At 39.0% G+C, this 25,278-nt stretch overlaps 1 protein-coding gene across 4 annotated transcripts in view; it reads left to right on the top strand.

Moving 5' to 3' along the window:
* CFAP99 (cilia and flagella associated protein 99) overlaps nt 1–25,278 on the top strand; it is a 58,360-nt gene that overhangs the window by 18,485 nt on the left and 14,597 nt on the right. For all 4 annotated transcript variants that reach the window (XR_005564205.1, XM_027712784.2, XM_027712782.2 and 1 more), the window contains 8 exons: nt 4,147–4,259; nt 6,229–6,409; nt 10,366–10,446; nt 14,808–14,873; nt 15,829–15,888; nt 19,821–19,909; nt 22,159–22,363; nt 24,162–24,303. Coding sequence is in view for 3 of the 4 variants with exons in the window: in XM_027712784.2 (XP_027568585.2) it covers nt 4,147–4,259; nt 6,229–6,409; nt 10,366–10,446; nt 14,808–14,873; nt 15,829–15,888; nt 19,821–19,909; nt 22,159–22,363; nt 24,162–24,303 (937 nt within the window). In the remaining variant the exon portion in view is untranslated. The remainder of the gene's footprint in view (nt 1–4,146; nt 4,260–6,228; nt 6,410–10,365; nt 10,447–14,807; nt 14,874–15,828; nt 15,889–19,820; nt 19,910–22,158; nt 22,364–24,161; nt 24,304–25,278) is intronic.

Below are 25,278 nucleotides of genomic sequence, written 5' to 3'. Positions count from 1 at the left end.
TTCTCTTACAAGACTGTGTGACAGAATCCATTCAACTCAAAGTTGCAGTGTTTCCCTATGTCTGATGCAAGTTCAAATATGTTCATTTAGGCAGAATATCCAGACAGAATAGTAATGCTGCCTCACTTACACATGTTCATCTGCTTGAACAGAAAATCACAAGCTCTTATTTTGTAATATTAAAAATACATGCAAAAATTCTTTATGGTTGTATAATTACAGAGCCATAGGATAAAATCCAATTTTCTAACTTTAGTAGCCATGCATTGCTAGCTCAAGCCTATTTTTGTGTTCTATTACTCATACATGTTGTTGTTCTATATTTATTTTAAAATTTAAGGATTTGTGTATTAGAGAAAATATGCTATTGAAATAAAAATTCAATATGAAGCTGAAAATAGCTTTATAATTTCTTAATAGCCTTGTAAATTATGCAAAATACATAGTGTTTTGTTTCTAGCATTTAAGAACCTGTTTTGTTCTGTTTCATGTTCTGATTGCTTCTAACAGCTGTTCTAATGAACTTCTGAGATCTTCAAAGGAATATCACTGTAAGAATTGGGCATTGTAATAGCTATTATGATGAGGTAGGAATAGTAGGACAAGATCAGCCTTATGGTGTATGGGAGGTAAAACCAGCCCTGGCTGGGTCAGTAACAGTGTTCTCTGGTAGTGGCTGATATATATAGAGAAACAAACCTGCTGTTTCTTGCAGTTACTTCCTTAAATCAAGAGTCAAGAGCATATATTGTGAATATAAGCATTTCAGCTCTGCAAATGCTTACATGGATGTAAAGATATTACCAAATGAGGAAACTTCCCACCTTTTATTTGTTTTTCAGAAATCTGTACAATCCCACTGTGTAAAAATGCATTAAGAATATTAGCAGGGTATGTTCAAATTCTCAAAAGCAAGGTATTAATTCAGCCCACCTGAAAAATGCATTAAAACCAGTCTTTAATTATACACACTTGTCCTACTACAGCCAGAGTACATTAAAGTAGTAAAAATGGGTACAGTTCATTTCATAATTCCCTGTGGTGTAATTCCACCACTTCTAAAAAGGAAATGAAACTTGGTTACCATGCTCTGTGAGTAGTGAAACTTTTGGAACATTCAAGATAGAAGAGCAAGCAGAATAATGCTGTTACCAAAATGACTGTCCAGTGGCTTCTCTCAAGAGACAGATGCTGAGAGAATCCAAACAGAAATCCAAGATGCCCCATTTTGCTGCTATAAAAGCAACGGCCACTGATACTTGGTTTGCCACCTGTGTCACATGTGGCCAAAGACCAAATAGAAATACAAGGGATTTGTTCTAGCAATTCAGTTCACAAAACACAGAAGTTTCTGTTGTTAAAAAAAAAAAAAAAAAAAAAAGAAATGTGCTATGGCTTTGTGGCTCTTATTCTGCCAACATTCACCATCTGTGATAGGGATTATCAAAACTAAGACTGTGGACTTTTGGTTCAGACACATTCTGGTCAGAAAGGATGTCCAGTCATCCTGCATTGCCATTTGCAATCCCTGCAGTGCCTCGATGACCGTTCCGGGGCTGCATTCCAAGTATTCTCTAGTAGGATGCATATTGTGGCATATACTTATTGTAGCATTGCTTTGGGGACTGTGACTAAAACAGTACAAAAATATACGTCACAGTATTGATATCTGATTACACAGCTAACCATTCTCTGTACCTCAGGAGTACATCATAGATGTGTCAGTCACATGATTACGCATTTGTCTTAATACAGGCAGAAATGTTAATAACCAGTACAGGACTGGTGTTGCAGTAGGAGGCCTCAAAGAGGTAACAGCCAGCTGTTAAATACAACAGATAGAAATCACTGTGAGCCTTTTTTATTGTTTCATCTCTTCATCTTGAAGTGGCAGTTGAGTTGTACTTTGTAAAAGATAGTTACAGCACATATTTAGGAGGCAGAGAGTCAGGGAGAGCTGAAACAACAATTCAGAGGTGTAGTCTCACATGCCACTGAAGTAGAAAATTGAATGAAGCTTCTTAGGGTGGGCTAGTTATAAAGAGGAATACTGAGGGGGAAACAGAGCGGGAGGAGTCTAACTTAGTGGAAGCTAGTGAAAGAAAACTGGAGGATTTACAAATCACCACCTGCAGTATTTCTGCATCAGCTTCTTCTGTGAGCTCTTTGAATATCTAGAAATTTGAAACCAGCTTCAAATCTCAGGGTCTGATTCATTTTAAGTGTATCAGCTCACGATCAATTCATTCCTGTTATACGCTTGTTTAGATGGGTCTAAAACCATGGTTATTATAAATTTTCTGTGTAATCAGGGCCTTCTGTAAGGTGGGAAGAGTTCTGGAGCAGGGGAGCTGTTCACAGGGTCTGTAATCACACATAACTGCTGGGATAACTGGATGTGAAATTTTGTTACAATGACTGGTAGAAATAGTGTCTATAAAGTGCCTCTGTTCTGGTAGAGGGTATGAACTCTGTCTAGACCTCTGACATTTTATTTATACATTGCATAAGTACAAATTACTATGTTAGGGGACAAATTTAATCCAATATGCAAGTGCTACAGAGGAAGATCCTCCATAAGGACAATGAATGACTTGGACAAAGACCGATGGGATGAAATGCATCCCTTACCATATATTTTGCAAACTCCATGGAATCTGGCAGCACCAAAAAACCCAACTTCTTGACAATTCAACACTTAGTTTATAGTCACACTTTTAGGGATGAAAGATCTTTTTTTGGGTGATGTGCTGATAAGCCAGCATCTGCAGTTTTGGGGAGAAGCAGTAGTTTCTAGGCAAGAATGGGAATCCAAGGGGGTAATATTCCTCTAGTCCTGCAGCACTGATTAGTCTTTTGACTACCAAAAGCACAATAGATGAAAATAAGGCTAAATTTACAAGTTAATTCCTTGGAAGTGGTCTTATCAAGACTATAGATTTCAAGTAGAAGGCTTTCTACACCTGTTGCACATCTGCAGCAAACACCTTGAGTCAAATCTGAATGGTTTGTAGCTGAATTATTCACAGAGCTCTGAGGCACCTTGTGCCTGGAGCCGCATTTGAATTAAGAAGCTCCTTGGTAGTCTTGCAGAACTAAAAACTCAGTAGAAAGAGCTTTATGGCTCTGTAGAAACCAACTCAAGATGGGGCCGATGCCGAGTCTAAACTAAGCTCTGCAAGTCTCCACTGGAAGCTTCTCAGAATGACTGCACACTGCTTCCCAGGATGTCTCATGATATCAAAATTAGTGTGCTTTTTTCTCTTACTGTGACTGTTTCAGCATGATGCTTGTACTTTCATTTCCAGTAATTTTAATGAAAGACCTAACGTTCAAATTTGGAATTTATATTGCTGTAAGTGATACAGGCTGAATCTGAGTGCCATTTTTCAAGAGTGTTTCAAAAGGCCAGTTGAATAGTTCAAGATTTAAAGAAAAGCTTTTGACCTTCTGGTGAACTGCAGTGGCAAACAAAAGTTCAAATGTTAGTTGCTATTCCTCCAGCATGTAGAACCATACAATGTATAAGTGTGCCAAATTTCAGTCTTCTAGTTTAACGAGAATATGACAAATAATTATATTCCAATAAAAGAAGAAAATATATTGTATAACATTTACTATAGTTTTTAGCAATTCTCTCTGCGCAGTTCCCAGGGAGATGAAAAGAATTTAAGTAATTCAGGTGCAGTGCCAGGCCTGACAGGTTTCTGGGCTCCATGGATCATCTAGTAATAAGTAATCAGAACTTGACTCTGGGTATATTAAACTCTGGAACTCTATTGTAAAATTATACTAAAATCAGAGTATTCCAGTAGCAATTAATCTTGAATAAAAACTGTTTTTTCACAGTGTTTGAAGCAAATTAAAGATGAACCGACACATCTGTATGTTGTAGCCTCCAGACGATTTTTTTGCCACTAAAATATTTTAGTATCTATTGGTGTTTCACAAAATAGGGCTGAAAGACATGGGAGTGTGCACCAACTAAGAAGAACCTAAAAATACTGAGCACCTATGATTATAATTTCAAAGTAAAATACAAGCTAGCTCTTCAGCAGTGTCTGTAATAGAAACAGCTATCTTTTTGTGGTCTTAAGTACACCATATCTTCAGTATTCATAGTTAAAATAAACCGCTTATTATTAGTTTCTTAGATTCTTCTTCAATAAATTGCATTTGAACACATGGATAAAAGATGAATGGAGTCACTTCTACGATTCACTGTATGTAAAAGAGAATTTGATTGATCCACTGCTAAGGTAAGTAGAACTTAGTAGTCTCTGGCCAGCTCAAAGTTTAAAAGCTGGGGAAGGCTTACCCTGAAAGCTGAGTTTTCTGTTAAAGTGTTTCTCCTGTTGAAGTCTCTCTTCTTGTCTTCATGAGACTTTAGTAATCCCTTTTACCTACCCAGAGGCAAGGTTCTGTCATAGAAAAGTTCTTTCACAGCTGTTGTACATGTACTCCCTGGTGCCCCTGAATATATCAAACATCATAATCTGAAAAAAAAAGATAGAAGGTTCAAATTATCTTACCGAGTTAGAGTCATACCTCATAAGTCACTTCAACATCTGTGACATTAGGCATTTGAAAAAATTATGTTTGACTTCTCTGAGTTTGGCTTTATGCACAGACTTGTTTATGCTGATGGTCATAAAATCCCTTCTGAGCAAATCAGATAAGCATGTAAACAAGTCTTTTAAAATTATTATTTGTTTACACAGTTGCAGCATCATTTAACAGCTTAAACGCTCTGAGGTGCCAGGTGTGTCTACACACTGGTTAGGTGGTGACAGAGTAGCAACAGTACCCTTGCCAGACTGGAACATTTCCATGTTCCATGGGCAAACACCAGCTCTGCAGCCTACTGGGTCACTTTTTGACTGTTTTTATCCAGAACAGTATAGATTAACCCAGATGATGGCAGGCACTGTTAGACAAAAACATGCTACAAACAATGTCAGCTGAAAAAGAGTTTGCATCTGGTTCTGTCATATCAGAGTCACACTAGAATTAATCCTTTCATACTGTGCAGTTTATGAGCACTCCAGCAAATGTACAGCATAGATTTGGCTTGCACTACTCTGAATTTTACTGAGTTCTACAGGAACCACAGGGATGGATATATTTGAAGTCAGAATTTGACTCAAAATACTCCAGTGTAGTGACTCTAATTACAACATATGCTTACAATACTGTAAAGATACAGATAGAGATGTAGAGATAGAGGTACACATCCATATTCACACCGTTTTTATATGTACACATGCATGCAGGCAGATGCTTAGGCCATTGCTTGTTTCATTAGCACTCAGCTCATTGGAGCTGTCCTTCACAGTCAGTTACACTCAGTGGAATGAATCGTGTTTTGCCTAGAAGTGGTAAATGTAAGTTATACAAGAATGTTAAAGACCAGATTTGGTTCCTGCGTTTGAAACTTCCTTCAGGGGGCTGAGGATGCATTGATGAGCTTAGTCAGTTCAGTAGTGGAAATTCTTTTACAAAGGTCTTTGTGTTCCTCTTTCTAATGTCAATTATGTTGATATAAAGAGTCCTATTTATTTTAGTGGAGCTTCATCACTTGCACAAGTTACTTGCAAGGCTCCCCTGTAATGACAGTACACTGTTTGTGTCTTACCTTTAATATGCCCCTTCCTGTCATTCCTTGGAAGAATTTTGAACCTTCATACAAGTCCAAATACAAACACAGAGAAAAAATAATCTTGGCTGCCCCCAGGGTTCACTGAGGGTTCATTTGCTAACTCGAGGAACTCCTTACATCTTTCTATCTTTTTTACTAGAACTGCCTGTGCTTTGAGATTGATTTGTGTGTGCTCTGTTGGTTGGTACAAGTGACATTATTCAGACCACTGTTTGTTCATAGTCTCTTCATTTAAGTGTGTTAAGTGTGTAATTAGCTTATGACAGCTGCTTTTCTGATTCATAGTCTGCTCCTGTTGCAAAACGAACTGGCAGCAAGGAATAGTTGCTTAGTCTGTAAAAACTGTGGCTATTTCACCAGTAGTAATCTGAATGGACCAGCATCTATCAAGAGGTGAAGTAACACAGTGCAACTAAATCCTGAATACAGATTTATAGACCAGTTTTATCAAAATTGAATGGCTGAAAGCCTTACAGAATTTGCACCCTTGCCAACCTCATATAGTGTGTAAGTTTGTATGAAATTTAAAAAAATTAAAATAAAATTGAAAATTCTGTTTTTATTTGAAGATGGCAGCCAAAAGTCCAGCAACTGATTGAACAACTCACAAATAAATTAAATATATGTGCTACCACTGTCAAGACTTCTAAAGTCACTCAGCCAAAGGAATTTAATTTGACTGTGCCCAAACCACGTGCCATTCCTCTACCTCTGCCAACACATCTGCCAGTACTGGAAAAAAGACGACCTGTAAGTTGATTTATGATTTGAAAAACTCTAAATTTTTTGTATGCTTGTGCACAAAATCTTGGTAGGGGAGTTAATAACCTCTTTTAAGTAAGAATAGAAAATCTACAACCTTTGACAGATCAAAAAGGACTTTGGCAATAATCTATGTTATTGAAGGTCAGATTTCTAAAAAATCCACCAATAAACTAATTCTTTTCATTTCAGTGAATGTTGTGTAAGCGAGTGGTAAGCCAAACAGAGGAAAGGGAAAAGGTTGGTTCTTGTAGTCATTTTGTGACTTTCAGAGGTAGAATTACAAAATGGATATAAATTGATGGCAGCATTGATACAAGTGTTTCTGATAGTCCTTGGCTTTGTAAGATGCTTGCTTTGGATAATGCACCGAAGCAGGTAAGAAAAGAACATTGAAATGAAAATGTTTTATTAACTTAGATTTTTTTGTAGATGAACTCTCATTAAAATAAACAGAAAAGCAATTTAACTGGAAATGAGATGGACTCTAGGTTTGCAGCTCCTCCTTGAGGGTGGAATTTTATTCCTTTCTAACTGTATTAGTGCTGAATCTCTGAAATTAAAGTTTTTTCAGTTTAAATTCATTGCTCATCCTCAAATGAGCTCTGTAATTAAAGTTTTTCAGTTTCAATTCATTGCTCATCCTCAAATGAGACTAGATGTATCTTTGAAATACTAAGTTGTTATTTTACTGATTGTCTCAGATTGTGGTTCAGTTACACTGGTACAAATCAGAGACCCACAACTGGTTTTAAGTTATCTCTCTGGGGTAAAGCAAACAGGATCTGGGATTAAGCTGCTGTGAGTAACTTAATAAGGACTCCAAAACCATCTGTATTCAAATGCAGTGGGAAGTGAGCTTGGAAATCATAGATTTGGGCATTATCTGCCACCTTGTATTAGCACTTCAGGTTTTAAATAATACATGTGTTGAATGCTCTTAGAAACCATTTACATCTTAGGATGGCAGAGCAATTTAATGGTACTGTGTTATACAGTTAATGGGATTTTACATTGAAATAGCTTAATACCAGGCCCTGAAAAACTGCATTTAATAACTACTTAATCAGTATAGGAATGAGTCATGTTGCTGTCATTTTAGAACCTTTATGCTGTGCAGCCCCTCTTAGAATAAATTTGCTTTAACACAGATGCATTTAGTGAAGTTCATTTGGGGTGTTAGGATTATACTAAATTTGGTTTGCATTCTGGCCAGGTCTGCAAATTTAAAGCTTGTGTGGATCTAAAACCAATAGTGTAGTAGTGACACATGTTGTACTCATTTCTGTGCCTATCTCAGCAAATTAAGCTTCACTTTAATTTGCCATATTGTTATCAGTATCACCATTTCACATCCTGAAAGGGAGACTGAAAAGACAAGCTCAGATGGCAAGAGTCAGTAAAGTGAGAGTTTATTTTTGAAATTTAACAATGAAACTACTCACTCTAAATATTTGGTCTAAATACTATAAATTCTTGTTTCCACTGGCCTTTGCACATGGATGCAGACACAAGTATGCACATATGCACTCACACATTCATAAATACAATTCTACAAAGGAGTGCTTTGCCTTGAAGTTTTCAAAGGAGACAAATAGAGACAGGTGCTTAAACCTGATAACATGCAAAATTATTTGGACACATTTAACTTCCTTGGATATCTTGGCCTAGAGTGACAAATAAAATCCATTCTTTTAGTATCAGCACTGTACCAGAACAATAAGATTATGCCATGATTTTATTTTTAGATTTTCTAAAAACCAATAATATATTTTAAAAAACAAAAAGGCTGCACTGGGATGTTATTGTAATGCCTTTCAGCCAAATTTAATGTATTTTTTAGATATTTTCCTTATTATTTCAGCTGTGCTTCATGAAAGAAATTGCTGATTGTTTAAAATAATTAAATGGGTGAAATAATTTAAGCAATACAGAGGATTTTGTTTGCAAATATACAGACTAAACAATAGATTTATGATCTTCTTATGTATAAAAGTAGAAACCCTTAATACAATAGCATTGCATTAGCTTGTCCTTGTCCACCTTACAACAATAACTTTAAAAAAAAGAGTGATGAAAGTTTAGAGCAATTAATAATTTTGTTCTTCCTGAAACTTCTTGTGGTACCTACTCCCAAAATAAACCTCTGGTTAAGGGATATCCACAGAGCCTGTGTGAGCTTGACCACTGGCTGGAGAGGGAAAGCAAGGCTGGTGTCTTACTCCCAGCCCTCTTTTTTCACATTTGGATTAAGTAGGTACAGTTTGGCCTTTTTGATCTCTCTGTTGCTGGAATTTACAATTTACTTACAGTGACCTCTTATCCTCTTCCAGCAGCTGGGTAATTGCTGTATTGCCTACCTGTCTGTCTGCCTGGTACTCATACCATGGTGTCTGAGGGCTGAATTACAAGGCTAAGAACGTTTTTGAAACAGAGCTGATTGAAAAGTCTCCTCCTTAAATTACTTGGAATAAGCATAGCTGTTTCTGAGGAGAGATTTCCAGCTTACATTGGCAGACAAGTGCAGTTTTGCAGGTAAAGCACATGACTAGGAAGGAGAGTGAAATAAACTGATACTCACTGCATGTGCAACCCTTTGCACATCCTCTGGGCTTTAATTTCTCCATCTATGAAAGCATAATAAAAATTCTTAGATACTGCTGGGAAATACTTTCATTTCTGCTTTACTTAAAAAGCTCACAAAAATACTTGAGCAGTCTCACCAGTGCATTTAATTGCTAGCTTCTTCTGTTTGTGCATTTATTGTAGCTGCAGATAAAGATGTCACATAGCAAAGGCAGTGGAAAGTCACAGAATCACAGTCCATCAGATTCAAGACTTTTTGAAAGCACAGCTCTTTATATAGTCCAATAAAGCTAGATGGGATTCACATGTTCCCTAAACTGATCTCCAGTACAATACAGACTATACATTTCCCCCATTAATTCTTTAATTAATTTTGTAACTTCGAATTGATCTAGAACATTTTTAGCAAGATAAACATTTAAGCAGATGCCCACTAAACTGTCAGACTATCTCACCCACATAGGAAGGAGACATTCAGTCTTTTTTCAGAGTTTGCTCTGGTCAAAATTTGTTGTTCAAGCAAATCTTGAAATCTCCCCCAAGTCCCTAGTCTCCTGTTGATCCCTATGACAGCCATACAGTCACTTCCTGGTCATTTTAGCTGTAGCACTTTCTGATCTGTGAATGCTTTCCCAAATCTTTCAGTCCTCAACCTCCAAACATTTAATCCATACCTCCAGTGGTTTTCCCTTACAAGGACATTGGGACAGCCATGGTAAACCAGAGCAAAGGCCCATTTTGCCCAGTGTATGTTTTCCAGCAGTGGCTAAACACAGATGTCTGGGAAGACCAGAGGGATGGGACAAGCACAGCTGCTGCTTTCTCCACCTGCCTTCTCAGTCTCCCACCATTTCAGCTCAAGGACTTCCTCAGTTACAATGAAGTTTCTGGGTATTTATTAAACTTCAGAGGATTTCTCTTCCCTAAACTTCCCTGTAACTTGTTGCTACTACCACACAGGGTGCCGGGGAGCTCCACAGCTTAACTTTATTCAGCTGCCCTATGTGGCTGTCAGTGCTGTGAAACTGAAGTTTATGAGATGTCAAACAGAACTGTTCCCATTCTGGCAACATTTTTTCCCCCTTTGATAGGGCCTATAGGACTTACTATTGTTTTAGCCTTTCTTGTACTAGTTTCACATTTTTTTTTCATTTGACCAGAGATTATATTACATTAGACAGGACTGAAAAGCCTGGGTAGTTCCAGCTAATTGGAATCCATCCCTGTCTTCTACACTGGCACTAATAGAAAAGAATCAATATTTAAAAATTAATTGCTGCTGTTCTATGGTAAAAGTTAATGTTTCACTTGGAATGTTTTATATCCTATGTTCTAGAGATTTTTTTCTTTTAATGTAGGTTCCTCCAAGCACCTACAAACCTCCAAAGGAAATAAAGCAACTAGAGGAAATCAAAGATAAAAATTTCCAAAAAGCAAGCGTAAGTATATTATATTCTTGTTCTACTCCTTCCTTTCTTCTAAACTTGTTCTTCTGTATTGTTCCATCTTCACAGGTCTTAGAACTTTATCTGAAACGTATCTGCTTTTGCACCTAAATTTTGCACCTTGTGGCTCTTTCTCTACAGAGTCATGAAGTTTGTATCCTCTATTCTGTTCTAGCACCCTTTCCCCATCTTCTTTATTTTATTATTAATTGTCTGAGGCAAGTGACACCTTTTAGTCACTATACAAGTAGCACATGAGAAATTTTGCAAGTGGGCATATAAGGCAGCAGAAACATGATTACTTCCTTGTCTTCTCAAGCTTGAAGTAGTTTGATGGTTCTTTTACTCCCACAAGAAATGTGGATATTTAAGGTATTTGGTTATTAATTAAGGCTTCAAATTACAAAGTATGTTCAATATTTTTGTTTTTTGTAGTAAATGATAAATAACCATGTCATCATCCACTGTTTTAAAATATCAGCAGACTCTGACTTCTCTTTTTGTGCAGACTTCATACTCTTTCCTTCAGCAGCTGAGAGAGCAGGAAGTCATCCTGGCTTGTACACGGTCTGTGTGTTAAGAGAGCAGGAGAAGGGAGGCCTGGAAAAACAAACAGATCTAGTTATTTTATCCAAACTTTGACACGAATCTTGTTCAATGATTTAGCTCCTGTCATAGTTAAAGCAAATTGGTATCATCTTCTCCTTGGAAAGGAATTAATTTAATGTCCATTCCCACTTTCTCTCTCCCTCCCCACACTGCAGTCACCATATGCAATTAAATAATGGTATAAGCTTGATAAAAGGTATTGCCATGTGACTCCTTTTTAACTGTACTCTCACACCTCCATTCTGAAAATGCCTGACTCTAGTTTTCACTGGCCAGTACAAGTCCATTCATCACTGTTCTGGGCTCTCCTCATGTCCTTGTCAAAGGGGCATTGGATTCTGTTCCAAGACCATAGTAAGTGCTTTAATGTGGGATAGATTCTAGGGGGATAAACTCTGCATTCCTTTTGCTGGCCCATCACACTACCTATGCTTGATATTTCATTATAAAACAATAAAACATTAATTTTTTTATTCTTTTGTTATTTCCCTATTGTTGAGGAAGCACATCTCTATTTGTCTGTGCGCTTATTTGTACATTACAAACTTCTTAGAAAAACCGGGAAGGAAAAGCTAAATATCACAGTGCCTAAATTGTCAAAAATCTATGGCAACTATAAAATCACTTTACAACCAGCCACATTCTTCAGTAGAGAAAATGCATGAATACAAGAAACAAAGGAAAACCACCGCAGAAATTATAGCTACAATAACAGCAGCTTTTGCCGCCTCTGGAAATGTTATAAAAGGCATCCAAAGCATTCACAAAGGTCAGTTCCCTTGAGTGTTTGCTAAGCAAGCTGAAATGATGGGTTCTAACAGAAATATGCATGAAAAAAGCCATTTGTTTCGTAGCATTTCTGCAGAAGCTGTATCTGTCATTATAAGAACCGTGTCTGAGTATCTGTGAGGAGTGAGAACATTGGAAGCCACACTCCAGACAGTTATGGAAGCACTGATGTCATCAGCTGCTGCCCAGAAAGCCATTAGAAAAATCTAGTCTGTGTTTCACAGCTCTGATTAGGAATTTGGTTTACAACCAAAAGAAATGTACAAAAACTGGAAACATGGTTGCCTGCGCTTCCCTCTTTAAAATGACAGAGGGAACTACTGCCAGAGGTGTGCCCATTGGAGCAACCCCTGGTGCTGTGATCCCCTGATCATAATCTTCTAATGTAACTCAAAAACAAAGCCATCGTTTGTCAGCTATGTGGAAACAGTTACTACCAATGGTACTGATGTGCCATGGATAAGTATGATGCTTTTAAGTTGAAATCTGGGTGAGCAACATGTTTCATGCAGATGGACCTATCAAAGGCCTGATGCCCTGTGCAGAGGATACAACCACGCAGAACTGTGTAGAAAATCAAGAGTTGCTTACTTCAAGTCTTAAATCAAGAATGAAAATTCATATAAATACTAAGTCAAGCTTTCAGGGTCCGTCTTGGGGCCAGTGTTATTTAATGTCTTCATTAACGACAGAGATGAAGGGATCAACTGCACCCTCAGCATATTTGCTGATGACACCAAGCTGAGTGGTGCAGCTGACACTCCTGAAGGATGGAATGGCATCCAGATGGACCTGACAAGCTCAAGAATTGGGCCCATGGGAATCTTGTGAGGCTTAACAAGACCAAGTGCAAGGTGCTGCGCCTGGGTCGGGGCAAATCCCCCGTATCAACAGAGGCTGGGGTCAAACAGATCAAGAGCAGCCCTGCTGAGAGGAACTTGGGGGTGCTGATGGATGAGAGGCTGGACATGAGCCAGCCATGTGCACCTGCAGCTCAGAAAGCCAACTGTGTCCTGGACTGTATCCAAAGCAGCAGAACTGCGGCCAGCAGAGAGAAGGAGGGGATTCTGCCCGTCTGCTCTGCTCTGGTGAGACCCCTCCTGCAGTGCTGCATCCAACTCAGCACAGGAAGGACATCAACCTGTTGGAGCAAGTCCAGAGCAGGACCACCAAGATGATGAGAGGGATGGAGCACCTCTCCTATGAGGAAAGGCTGAGAGAATTGGGATTGTTCACCCTGGAGAAGAGAAGACTTCGAGGTGACCTAACTGTGGCCTTCCAGTACCTGAAGGGAGCCCACAAGAAAGATGAAGAGGAACCTTTGACAAGGCCATGTAGTGACAGGGCAAGGGGGAATGGCTTCAAACTGAAAGAGAGTAGGTTTTCATTAGTTGTTAGGAAGAAATTCTTTACTGTTGTAGCAGTTTGAGCTACATTAGAAATCTAAAATCCAACTTCCAAGCTTCCCCCACCCCTTCTCAACAATTTATCCTAACACTGGAGAGAAACTTTCAGGCCAGAGGCTTCTGTAGGGGAAGGGGGAAGTATATACATTTATTTACACAAATAAATACTATACAAACTAAAGGCAACTATATATATATATATTACATTACTATCAGTCAGTCTTTTCAAGCCCCTCCTTTAACTTTAGTCCAGGAGCAGCCTTTAAGGCTGATATGTAACACAGTCTGCCGTGGGAGTGTTCTGGGCTCCTGAACACTCCCTCCTCACTAAGTTCCAGCAGTTGTTTGTTGTAGTCTCTCCTCCTCATGAAGTCTGAGAAGATTGCTTTGTCTTTGCTCTCCTGCTGCTGGTGATCTCTCCCTCTCGGTGTCCCACCTCGGTTCGTAGGCTGCTGCAGTGTAGCTTATCAAGCGTATGCATCTTGGAATCTTCATTCCTCTAAGTCAGTTTTTGGCTGCCTCCAGTCAGCTTCGACAGGCAACTCCCGAGCCTCTCTTGGCCCATCTCCAATTTTGCCTGGGATTCTTCTCCCAAGCACCGAGCTGATTTATCAGCCCATCCACTTGGCTCTGCTCAAGTGCTGAGCCCCAAAATCCACCCCCCACCAGCCTAAACGCAGTGGGGGGAAAAAAAAAGCCCCCTAGCCTTGGCCACAGGCAGCTCGGTTCAGTTCTGCACTGTCCCAAGCGTCTCGCAGCTGCAGGGGGGGGAAAGAAGGCCTGGCCTCCTCCCTCTTACCTCAGGTGCTGTGAATCTCTTCCTTCACAGCACACGCTCCAAATGCTGACTCTAATTCTAGCCAAAGGCTGAGTTGAGGGGCCGCAGGGCTCCCCTCTCCCCCCCGGAGGGAAAGAGAGGGAGCCCAGCCACCCCCTGGCCTTGTCCACCTACACGCAGCAGACACCAACAGCAAAACAACCAAGACTGCACTGCCAGCCGTTTCCGGTGCTGTGATATATGATTTTGAGCAGAAGCTCAATCACATGAGTGGTGATTGGCTCTCCAGGGAACACTGTCCTGGCACCCAATCACTTCTGAGCCCCTCAAACTCTCAGGGGGGGCCAATTTCAAACTATGACAACTGTGAATGTGGTAAGGCACTGGCACGTGTTGCTCAGAGAAATTGTAGATGCCCCATCCCTGGAAGTGTTCAAGGCCAGGCTGGATCTGGCTCTGAGCAACCTGGTCTAGGGAAAGGTGTCCCTGTCCATGGCAGGGGGGCTGGAACCAGATGACCCAAGCCATCCTATGATTCAAGGAATAGACCCTGAGATTAGCTTAGTTGGTTAGAGCACAGTGCTAATGCCAAGGTTGTGGGTTTGATCCCGGTAGGGGCCACTCATGAGTTGGACTCGATGATCCTTGTGGGTCCCTTCAAACCCAGAATATTCTGTGAAAATAGGGGTCAGGGCTGCAAGGCTTTTTAGACAAAATTATTCTTAGAGAATTTAAATGTACCACACTCTTCAAGTTAATTGTTGTAATTGCAGGATCTGCTCCTGAAAGCAAATACTGACCGGTTCAGGTGTGCAACCATGAAGCCTGAAAAGAGAGAGGTATGCTACAAAATACTTCCTTACCTAAAAATCCCCCAGTATGAAGATGAAAAACGACTGGAGTATTTAAAGATCTCAGTGTATTTGAAAAATTATATTTACTCGGGCTTAGGAATTATGTGGTATGATTTATAGCTGTACTGTCATTTCACATCCATATACCAACCCCTGCCTCTTTGGATGCATAATGCACAACCCCCTTTTCTTCTGGTGCTGCTTTATTATTCTCCTAATTATGAGAGAATCAGCCTTTCTGTGAAACTCCTCCAACAAGTCTCCAAACTGGCAATATTTCTCTAAATCCACTTATTATTTTTCCATTAACTTGTATGCCACAGAGTCGCCAAGCTGAGGGAATAACAGTCCCATTCATACAGAATTCTCGCTTTGGTTGATTCCCAGTTTGCAGTTATGTCACTAAGCTGTGTATGTAATATATGCATTTCAGCATCACTGCTTCATATTCTATTCACTGTGTTCATCCCCATGATACCAGACAGTTTCACATCAGTATCTATAGTGAACATGGTAAAATTAAATTAGTAACCATCAGTAGAATTCTACCACTAATTAATAATTTCATGAAGTGTGCTTTGACACTCTATTTTGTCCTCCCAGTATCTATTTCAGTTAAAAGCTGAATTTATTAATATATATATAAGTAATATTTCATAGTCAAACAGCATCACTTACTTTTTACCATTATGTTAGTCAATAAATCTTAGTTAATATTTAGACCTACATTTCTGTGGTCATTTGATTTGAAATTTTCCCACTAAATGGGGTGTACATAGCAAGTTTTTGTGGATATAACAATTCCAAAATATGTCCCCTATATATTTGTTACTCTAGATGAATATTCAAGTGTTATTTTTGATAAATATCTAATATTTTTTGCTGAATAATTGAAAATCTGTTTCTGAAATGAAACCATATATTTTGGTTTGAACTGCAGAGCACACATGACAGTATGAAGAGTAAACCATCATTCCGGGCTCAGAAGATCCAAAGTAAGGTGAGAAACCTTTAAGGAACTGATGTCACATGTGCTTGAAAATTTTGGAGTGAAAAACACACATGCAAATCCTGTGGTGACACAAACTCTCGTGGAATCCATGTTTTTACACTAAGGTCTGTGGCCAGGAGCATGAGATGGGTTGGTCTGTGGCTCATAGATTTTTTCCTATGCACCATGAACAATCCACAAAGAAATGGTCAGGGAGCAACAGGAGTGTGGCTACTCCATGAGGGAAGAGAAATAAGGAGCCAAAGGTAATGAAAGCACAGGCAGTGCCCTCACCAACCAGGACACAGTATCTGAACATGAGAAGGTTGGTGGCAGTGACAGGTTCTCTGACAGCAGGTCACCCTTTGGCAAAGCAAGGCAACAGGTCAGGTCTGGAGTCTGCCCTAGAAGTCCATTCAGGAGATGAGGCTACAACAGCAACCTGTGTCCATGACAGCAGGAGACAGAACTGGAGAGTCAGCCAGGAGTGGAAAAAATCCCAGCACAATGGGAAAGGACTGAAGGCCATATCTGAGCTTTAGTGGGGCTCCCAGACCAGCGAGCAGAGGGTGTGAGTGGAGGTTCCAGGGGAGGCTGGTCGGGGTGATTAAAACCTGTTGGTTCCCTGAGGGCTCTGACAGGTAAATTGTGTGCAGTTGCACCGTGTAGCCATATTGCCTTTACAGTGTTTTCAGTTACAAAGGGAGAAGATTTTACATAATATGGTAAGAATTGAGAATCATCCCCAGGAAAAAAAGAATTGTAAACCCTTGGGCTGAGAACTTAGCATAAGGACAGAAGAATCTTGCATCAGTAAATCACTGTTTCAAATGAGATCCTAAAGAATGCTGAGCAATCATTCCAGCTAATGACTGTCTGATACACAATATACAATCAGGCTGGATGTTTGTCTTGTTTCCTTCAGATGCATACTGAGGTTATGAAATCCACTATACTGATTGCTTCTCTTCTAGGATTTCCAAGGGTCAGGGAATTGTAAACGTGGAAAATGGGCTGTTCAGCCTTAATGGTGAAACACATGAAAACTCACGTTGCTGTTTCTGCAATAACTGTACTATGATGATCTTCAGTCTTGTATTTGTTCAATCTGTCACCTTTCATTTGTTTCAAGCTCATATGCAGAATAATTAAAGGTGGAAACTGTGCTTGTATCATGATCTCAAATATCTAGTGAGCAGGTCTGCCTGTGTACTTAGGGACAGCTCATATATACCCTGAAAAGACTCTATTTGGGGAACTGGGCATCTGGCAAGTATTTCCAAAGCCTATCTGGCATTTATCACATACCAGAGTTATCTTTAATAACAGTATCAGCTACTCAGTCTGCTTGCTTATAGTCCAGCAGCATTTAAAGTACAGGAAAGTAGTAAGATCTCAGTTCCTTCTGCACAAAACAGAGGCAACCCCCCCCAAAACCAGGACACATTTACATAGTTAACCCAAACACACATGACCTGTAATTATGTGGGCTCAGTTCAAAACTCTGTATATTCCACTCCCTTTTCTGATAATATAAAACCTTAGTGTGGACTACTGAGAGTCAAACCATCTGCCCAAATTGCATAACAAAAAATATGGATCTGGCATCCTCTGGCATTGATCAGGGCCACTTCTAAAACCTGCTAGTGTCTCCTCTAGAAGCATAATCAGTTTTATCTTGTCTGAACACATTTGCCTTAAAGGTTGGTTAGGTGATATTCAAGATGCTGCTGTAACTTTCAAGCAGAGATAGGCATATAGTTATTGACTTCTAAAATACTTTCTATTCCTGTTGCCTCCTGCCTGTGCAACTCTGTGAGTAGACAAATCCCAAGAGGAAAGTTTATCCAAGATATACAAATAAGATTATAACCTATCCTCAAATTAATGAAATTATATAATGTTTTAACCAACTAGTATTTTCCTTTCCTCTTTTTAGAACACCCACACTATATTAAATATATTTTTTTTTCATTTCAGGCACATTTATTATGTGCAGCAGCAATTATTTCTCTTGCTCTCCTAAAGTATCGATTCATCCTTTTCAGTGGGAGAATGAGACAGTACAAATGCATCATCACTCTGTCTCAGTCTGCCTCTTGCTCATATCAGGCCTTGCTCTTTACATATTTATTGGTTTTGGTGAGCTATGGCGTGTTGATTAAGTGGCAATAGTGAAAACAATTTTTTTTACAAGACCTAGAGTGTTCTGCAATTTTCCCAATTATTTCCATTTTCTCATCTTAAAAAAAAAGAAACATATCTCATGACAGGAAGAGAATGAGTAAAATTCAGAACTTCTCTGATACTATATGACATAGAAGAATCTATTCAGTTATTTTTCTCATGCCTGCCTGCATATATCTTGGGAGTCCTAGATATTTTTTACTGTATTGCCATATTTCTATTTCACTGTTATACAGTCATATTTCTGGTCAATAAACTGCAAAACTGAAGCTAAAGGTATTTCCATAATCACTCTTAGTTCAGTTCTCTATCCAAATTACAGTTGGTAAATACCAACCATGAAATCTGTATACATAGATAATTGCCACAAATATGAAAACTTCTACATGTGTCAGAGAAAATGCCTAAATTTACATTTTTTACACAGTAGAGTACCTAAAATACAGTCTGGCAAGTGACTGTTCATATAATGCAGAAACTCTGAGATGTGTTGAGAAGCAGACCAAAAGGTAGAACATCATTAGGCATTAAGAAGAGTAAGTATAGTGGGTCAAACAAAAGAAATAAAATACATTAGTTTTAGTATTTTCCTACATTCTTCAAGCTATCACAATTTTGTCAAGAAACAGACAGGTATTTAACTTTTGTGCATTAAAATATGCCATCCATGTAAAAACATCTTAATTCTACTTAGTGAATTTCTGGTGGAATGTGTTTTCTATCCTCAACCTGCCTAATTAATAGAAATTATGAAACATGCTTTTTTCCAGTTAGCTCATGTATTTCAGGAAACTGCAGTGCATATTTGTGCATACAGTATTTGCAGTATGTAGCTTGAGTGATTCTGTGCATCTGTTTCTCAGCCACTCATTAAGTTCTTAATTTGGAATTTAAGTACGTGTTTTAATTCTGAACACAGAACTTGTCTGGATTTAAGTCTAATGTGTTGTGATTAAGCTTTGTTTTCTGCAGGAATGATCCCAGTTTTTCCCCCAGCAGCAGTGCTTTGCCCTGGTTCAGGTCAGGTCTCCTACATGTGTATGTGAAGGTGATCCATTTTTTCCAAATAGCCTACTTGTGCAGGGAACAATTTCAGCTGGCAGAGAAGTTGTTCCCTTCCTCCCTCAGTATTTAGAGGTTGTCTGGTAGTCAATAAGGCAATACTTTGAAGAACTACAAAGCAGCCACAGGGTCTAGTCCAAGTTACACCATGAGGCCTGAAAGTCACTGAGACCTGTACTTTATTTCTTCTGTCTAGAAAATGGATATGGCAATGGGTGATGCCAGTTGTCTTGGAAATACAAGTTATAATAGTGATTATTTATGAATTGCCTCTGAGACTTTCCTATGAAGGATGCTGCTTATGTTTTACTTGGATGGTTTTGGTTAACTGACTGTCTCTCAGAGAAGCGCTTTATTGTCTTTGTCCAAAACAGATGGAATCCCTTCGCACTGTGTATGTGAGCACTGGAAGATATGAAGGGAAGTGAAGACATTCTATGGGATTTGACATGGTCCAGGAGTGATTACAAATTTATAATCCACTTGGGGGACTTTGCTGATTTCTTAAGCAGCTTGAGTGGTTTATGAACAGCATGCAATTTCATTGTGAATGTCAGATTAATGCTAGATGAATGCTTTAAGCAAAATTTATGCTGTCTTGGGTCAATTTATTTAACCCACTGAAATGTTTTTATACTCTGTTTTATGGTTTACATTACTAACAGCAGTATATGCATTCCCTTTCCTGACAGATTGACAATATACCCATTAAATTAAACACTGCAGCTATTTTGAGGGAGGGTGCCCTCTATCAGAGGAAAATGGAAGACGAGCTCAAGAGGTATGACCACTCTCCTTCAAGAATGACTTTTCACATCTCTGGATGTGGGATAATTAACCACATTCAAAATAATTAAGTAAATTACAGGTAAACTAAACTAATGGATCTGTTGTAAGCATTAGGAAGCTACTCTATAAAGATGGTTCACAAATAAAGAGAGAATTGGGTTTAAAAAAAGTCTACATTAAAGTAATTGTTTTTCTGTAGATGCTGTACAGTGTGACTGTGTTCTGATTCAGCACTCTGGTTAGAGTCCACTTGCAAAGTCCAACAGGGATCACTTTTATGTTTATTCTGATTCTCTAGAATAAATAATGACCCAAATACACATCTATTGCTGTGTCCTTCATAAAGGTGCATCTGTAATAAGCCAAATAATTTCATATATATCCATTTTCTTCAATGATTGTGGTCAACTACCTGCCAAGTTTGATACTTGAACTTGTTCATATGTATGTAAAAATACCGGTCCATTGCTATCACAGTAAGATATGGTGGGCAAAGAATGTGCTGCTCCTTGAGGCAAGATAAGCCAGGAGCTGAGGGTGACAGTAAGACATTGTAGGGACAGTGTCCTCACTGACAGCAGCTCAGTTCCATGTTACCCTGGCAAGGCAGTGGAGCAGGTCCAGTGACAGCCAGCAGGGTCAGCCGAGGGCCCAGGGATTGCAGGATGAGTCCAAAGTGATGAGTCAGGACCGAGGTCCAGCCAGGAAGCCAAGTCAACAAGGCAGAGTCAACAAGGTCCTAGGCTGGGTGCAGGCATACCTGCAGCATAGCTTAGGCAGGGCTTTTAACACTGGCTTAAATGTGTCTCCCGGGATGAAACTCTCCACACACCCCAGGACTTTTCACAGCTCTCCCTCACACAGTTCTTTTCACTCGGCCCAGTCCCGTGTTACACGGTCACACTGCAACAGAGCTGTCTTTGAACACAAGCACTAAATCCTGGGCAGGGGTGGTGGGGTGGGAATAAGAGGTTGCAGGTCCTTTTGGTGCACTTAGGGCTCTAAGGAATTCTGACATAAGGATTCCTCTGACATAAGGAATCATTATTCAGCAGGATAGGTTTTCACAGGATGTTTACTAGGGAGAGGGTGACTCCTGGATGGCCACTACAGATTGCATTCTGTAACTAGAATTACAGAACATTTTCACTAAAAATTTTAAGAAAGATTAAACCTCTATCATGTCGTCTTGATTTAGTATTACTTCTAAACCACCTGACTTAGCAGGTTAAGTACTAAATATTGTTAGCATTTTAAGTCCTGGAATGACTGTGTAAGGTTGGACTTGGTCTTTCAATCTTCCAGGTTTTAGTAGATGCATCAGGATTCTAGCAGTAAGATACTATGCATCACTCAGGTTCTGTTATCAGCTATGTATGTACATTGAGGCTCTTCTGTATTAGATATGATACTGTTCACTCTAGATGGCAGAATTTGTTCTACTCAGCAAAGAATAGATTTTCCCTGTAACTATTTTACATTAATAATTTTAATCTTCAGCTGCATTTAACAGGCAACAGATACATATAGATATGTATATATACACACACATATATATGCATTGGGGAGCAGCAGTTAAGACGCAATTCACTGCATGTTTGTGTCTCTGCCCTAGTTATTGGCTCATTCCCTCCTCTGCTGCAGGACTTTGATGGGCCTGCCCCAGGGCTTTGCTATGCTTTTCTCTCTCAGCTGAGCACAAAAAATAAGAATGTGACTTTGCTTAATAGCTGAATACTTCTTTGCCTCATTACAGCAATATTATTTAATTGACAGAATGCAAAACAGAAACAGAATTAACCAGAAGTTTTTAGTTCTCTGTGTTAAAGTTGCCAAGAAGATTGCCAAAGAGAAAAGTTATTTGTTATTTCTACCTGTAAGGAAAGCAATCCTCTGAGAAAATGTTCATACCTTCAGCCTGATTCTCTCTGTTCCTTATGAGAATCCATATGTAGCTAAAGTTTGCCCTCTCTTGGGGCTCTGTTTTACTGAAAACTTTCAGGTCTGTGCCCTCATGCACTTTCTTCCAGTCTGGCTTTCTCAGGCATTCCTCATAGTAGAAACACCTCTTAGACTGGAATTAAAATATATCTGCCAAATGACTTTGCAATGACCAACTTTTTTCTCAGCAGAGATCAAACCCTTCCTATCACAAAAAACTACTGGAAATGTTTTATGAACCAAGGAAGGGCTGCAGAGCCAGATCCTTAGAATGGTATGCTCTTCTTTTCTCTCTTGTAGAATTGAAAATTTGGAACAAGGGTTTGGAGACCCATCTGAATTCTTGGAATGGCAAAAACAGATGCGTGGAAAAGACTTGGAAGAACAGCTGGCTGAAATAGAGTGTAGGAGGCTTCAAGGGAAACTGAGTCATGAAGAGGCAGTTCTAGCCCGTCAGAATGTAATTCAAGAAAACAAGAAGAAAGCTGATCTGTTGAGGGAAGAGGTAATGCATACAGAGATGCTCAAATTTTGCTTACTTTCAATCAGTGTAAAATGCACCACAGATAAGACCTCCTATAAGGTGTAAAAATTCTATGCAGCATCTTTACTCACCTAAGTCTGCAAACAAAGGAAAAATAGTGCTATAACTTCCAGATGCAGCAGTGCTTGTACATTAAAGTACTTGTACAAGTGATTGATTTGATTGATAAGTAAGTTTATTCAACTTTAAGTAACTTATCAAGTAACTTACTTGATAAGTAAGTTTATTCAACTTTACTTTAAGAAGTAAATTGAATAAAAGCAGAAGGTTAAAGCATGCTCCCCTATATTCACATCATTATGGAAATCCCTTTCGAACAGATACTGAGATACAAAGCACCATTTGCAATGAAATCGATAAAATATAGGACTAATTTCTTTATCTTGTTAAAATGAGAGCCACAAATATGAAAGAATTTGTTTTCTTCAACTGTTATAATTCAATTGACTTCATATTATCTGACATGCCTAGGTCTCTCTTAAGGGAAAACTCAGGTAGAGAACCCTCTTTGGATCCACCTATGTGGAAAACAGAGTATTTGTGCCAAGAAACAGTTTCACACAGTTTTTGATCTGGCAAATCAGTTTCCCAAAAACATTGCTAGATCTTTTCATTATTTTCCCAAATTTGCCTTACATTTTCTATAACCTAAACAGGTGATCAATGATCAACATATACTATAGATTTTAAAAACTTTTCATAGTCACTGTCACAGGCTTTTCTATTAGTCCAGTATGTTGCTATGCCCTGTAGGCCAGTAATTGTTTCTTGACCATCTCTCGCAGATGTCTCTCTTCAGTGTCTCAGCAACGTAAGATGGGACAGCAAATGTACAAAATTTTGATAAAGACCCTGCTGCAAAAGGGAAACTTGTTTAATGAACTCCTTTTCTGCCCTGTAAAATCTTTCAATCTTTTTTTGGCATTGAGTCTTCATGTTTGTTTAGACAGACTGTAGCAAGGATTTACAGTGAACCCTACTATGTACAACTGATCATAGTGTGATCACTCGCACTCATTCCAAAATTAGTGCAATTGTTATGTTCAACGTAATTTCAGAGCATATGTGTTTTATTTGTTAACAGAAATGCCTCAATATGAATAGATTTGGGGATGTGCAAATAAGACTTGCTCTAAGCTGACCAATTCCAGGTAGCTCCCTTTGCCTGTCAACAGATGCCAGCAGGGTATTTCATCCACATGCAGATCTCCAGACACACTGGGCACCAACAGCTGTTGTTGCTGACCTTCCTCCTCCCTTTAAAACTCTGGTATTACATCTAAAACAGAAAGAACAGGAAGGAATCTAATCTGGGAAAATCCATTTTCCTGCTTCTTGTTCCTTTCCTCTGATAAAGAAAGGAACATGGTAGCCACAAGTGGGCTGTGTTACAGAGCTATGGCTTAGGCCCAAGAAGATCCTGTTATGTAGGCACATAAACAGATATATATTAGATTACCACACCTCTTGCTATCTCACAACCAGATCTAGAAATGGCTCTTTTTGTCTGCTTTTAGAAACATGTAGGAGGGAATCATGGAAAATAGCAGCACAAATGTCATGGAGGGCAGTTGTGAGTAAATAAAACAAAGAAGGGAACTTAAATCTGTCTCTTTCTTGTCCCCAGCCAATGTCCTTTGCTACTTTGGTGGATGATGTAATAGTTTGAATCCAATTGTCCTTGCCCTGTTTCAATGATTTGAGGCACTCGGGTCACCAGCCATCAGGAGTTGTGTTCACCTCTTTGTTTGCAATTTAGAAAGCAGAGCTGATGCACCAGCAGGCAGAGAAACATCTACAGGAACAGAAAGAAATGAAAGAGCTGGCGGAGCAGGTCATGGAAGGACACAAGAATGTAAAGCAAGTAAAAACAAAGCTCCAGGAATACAAACAGCAGATAGGTATTTATATATTGCCAGAAAAATGAGAGATGGTGCTAAATGTCCCCAAATTACTTCACCTTTCTTTTAGTGGGCCAATTACAATTTTTACAGAGGGGAAAGTAAAACTGAGGGAAAGATCCAGGCTGTACATTCCCATGAATGTATGAATATGAATTCTGGGAATAAGCTGGATAGATCAGAAATTCTAAGCTACTGATCATGGGACTTAGTCTTTGTTTAAATGGGAGAAATAAAGCACTAATGTTCTGCAACCAGTTTTCCTTCCATCTAAAAGTAACACGTGAATGACTCTACTTTTTGTCAAGTCGTGAAGCTCAGATTCTTGTGATTCATATAATTTTTGCCTGGCAACTGCTGTGAAAGAATCATGGCTTAAGATTATTGTCTTCTCCAGAGAAGGCCATCCAGAGAAGAAGACTGTACCTATTTAAAGAAAAGCCATCTTCTAGAAGGACAGTATCACAAAGGAGAAGGATGTAACACCTCCAAGATAGACCAGTGGTTGTGATGAAGGGAAATAATGTTACTCATCCTCCATTATCCTTAAAGAAAATTCTTCAGTTAATGCATTAGCTAATAAAGCCCAGGCTGTTTCACTGACATGGTTGTACATATTTCAATGCAATGCCATGTTTAACATCTACTGTATGAACAGACTGCCTCTAGTTGGGCATATCTTGGTGAGGAGAATTTTCTCTGCTTGTGTATCTCCATACTTATATCCGTAAGGGTTGAGGCAGACAGAGAGTGTTAGCCACTCCAAAATGGACTAGCAGAGCCCACCAGCCTTTGCAATTCAGTGATTTCTAGGATATACATAGCCTGAAAAACTATGAATATTTTCTATTGTATAATATCCTTTGATTAAATAATGAAATAGTATGCACAGATGAGAACAGAAACTACAAAGCAGTAATTCAAAGTGCCTGTGTATGTATACAGTACATTTATGAGCTGAATAGAAGGATAGAT

The sequence above is a fragment of the Pipra filicauda genome, unplaced genomic scaffold, assembly GCF_003945595.2.
Source record: "Pipra filicauda isolate LSUMZ 115617 unplaced genomic scaffold, ASM394559v2 scaffold293_size922472_pilon, whole genome shotgun sequence".
NCBI lineage: Eukaryota > Metazoa > Chordata > Aves > Passeriformes > Pipridae > Pipra > Pipra filicauda.
Note: the sequence above shows the minus strand (reverse complement) of the source record. Positions and strands in the feature narration are given on the sequence as shown.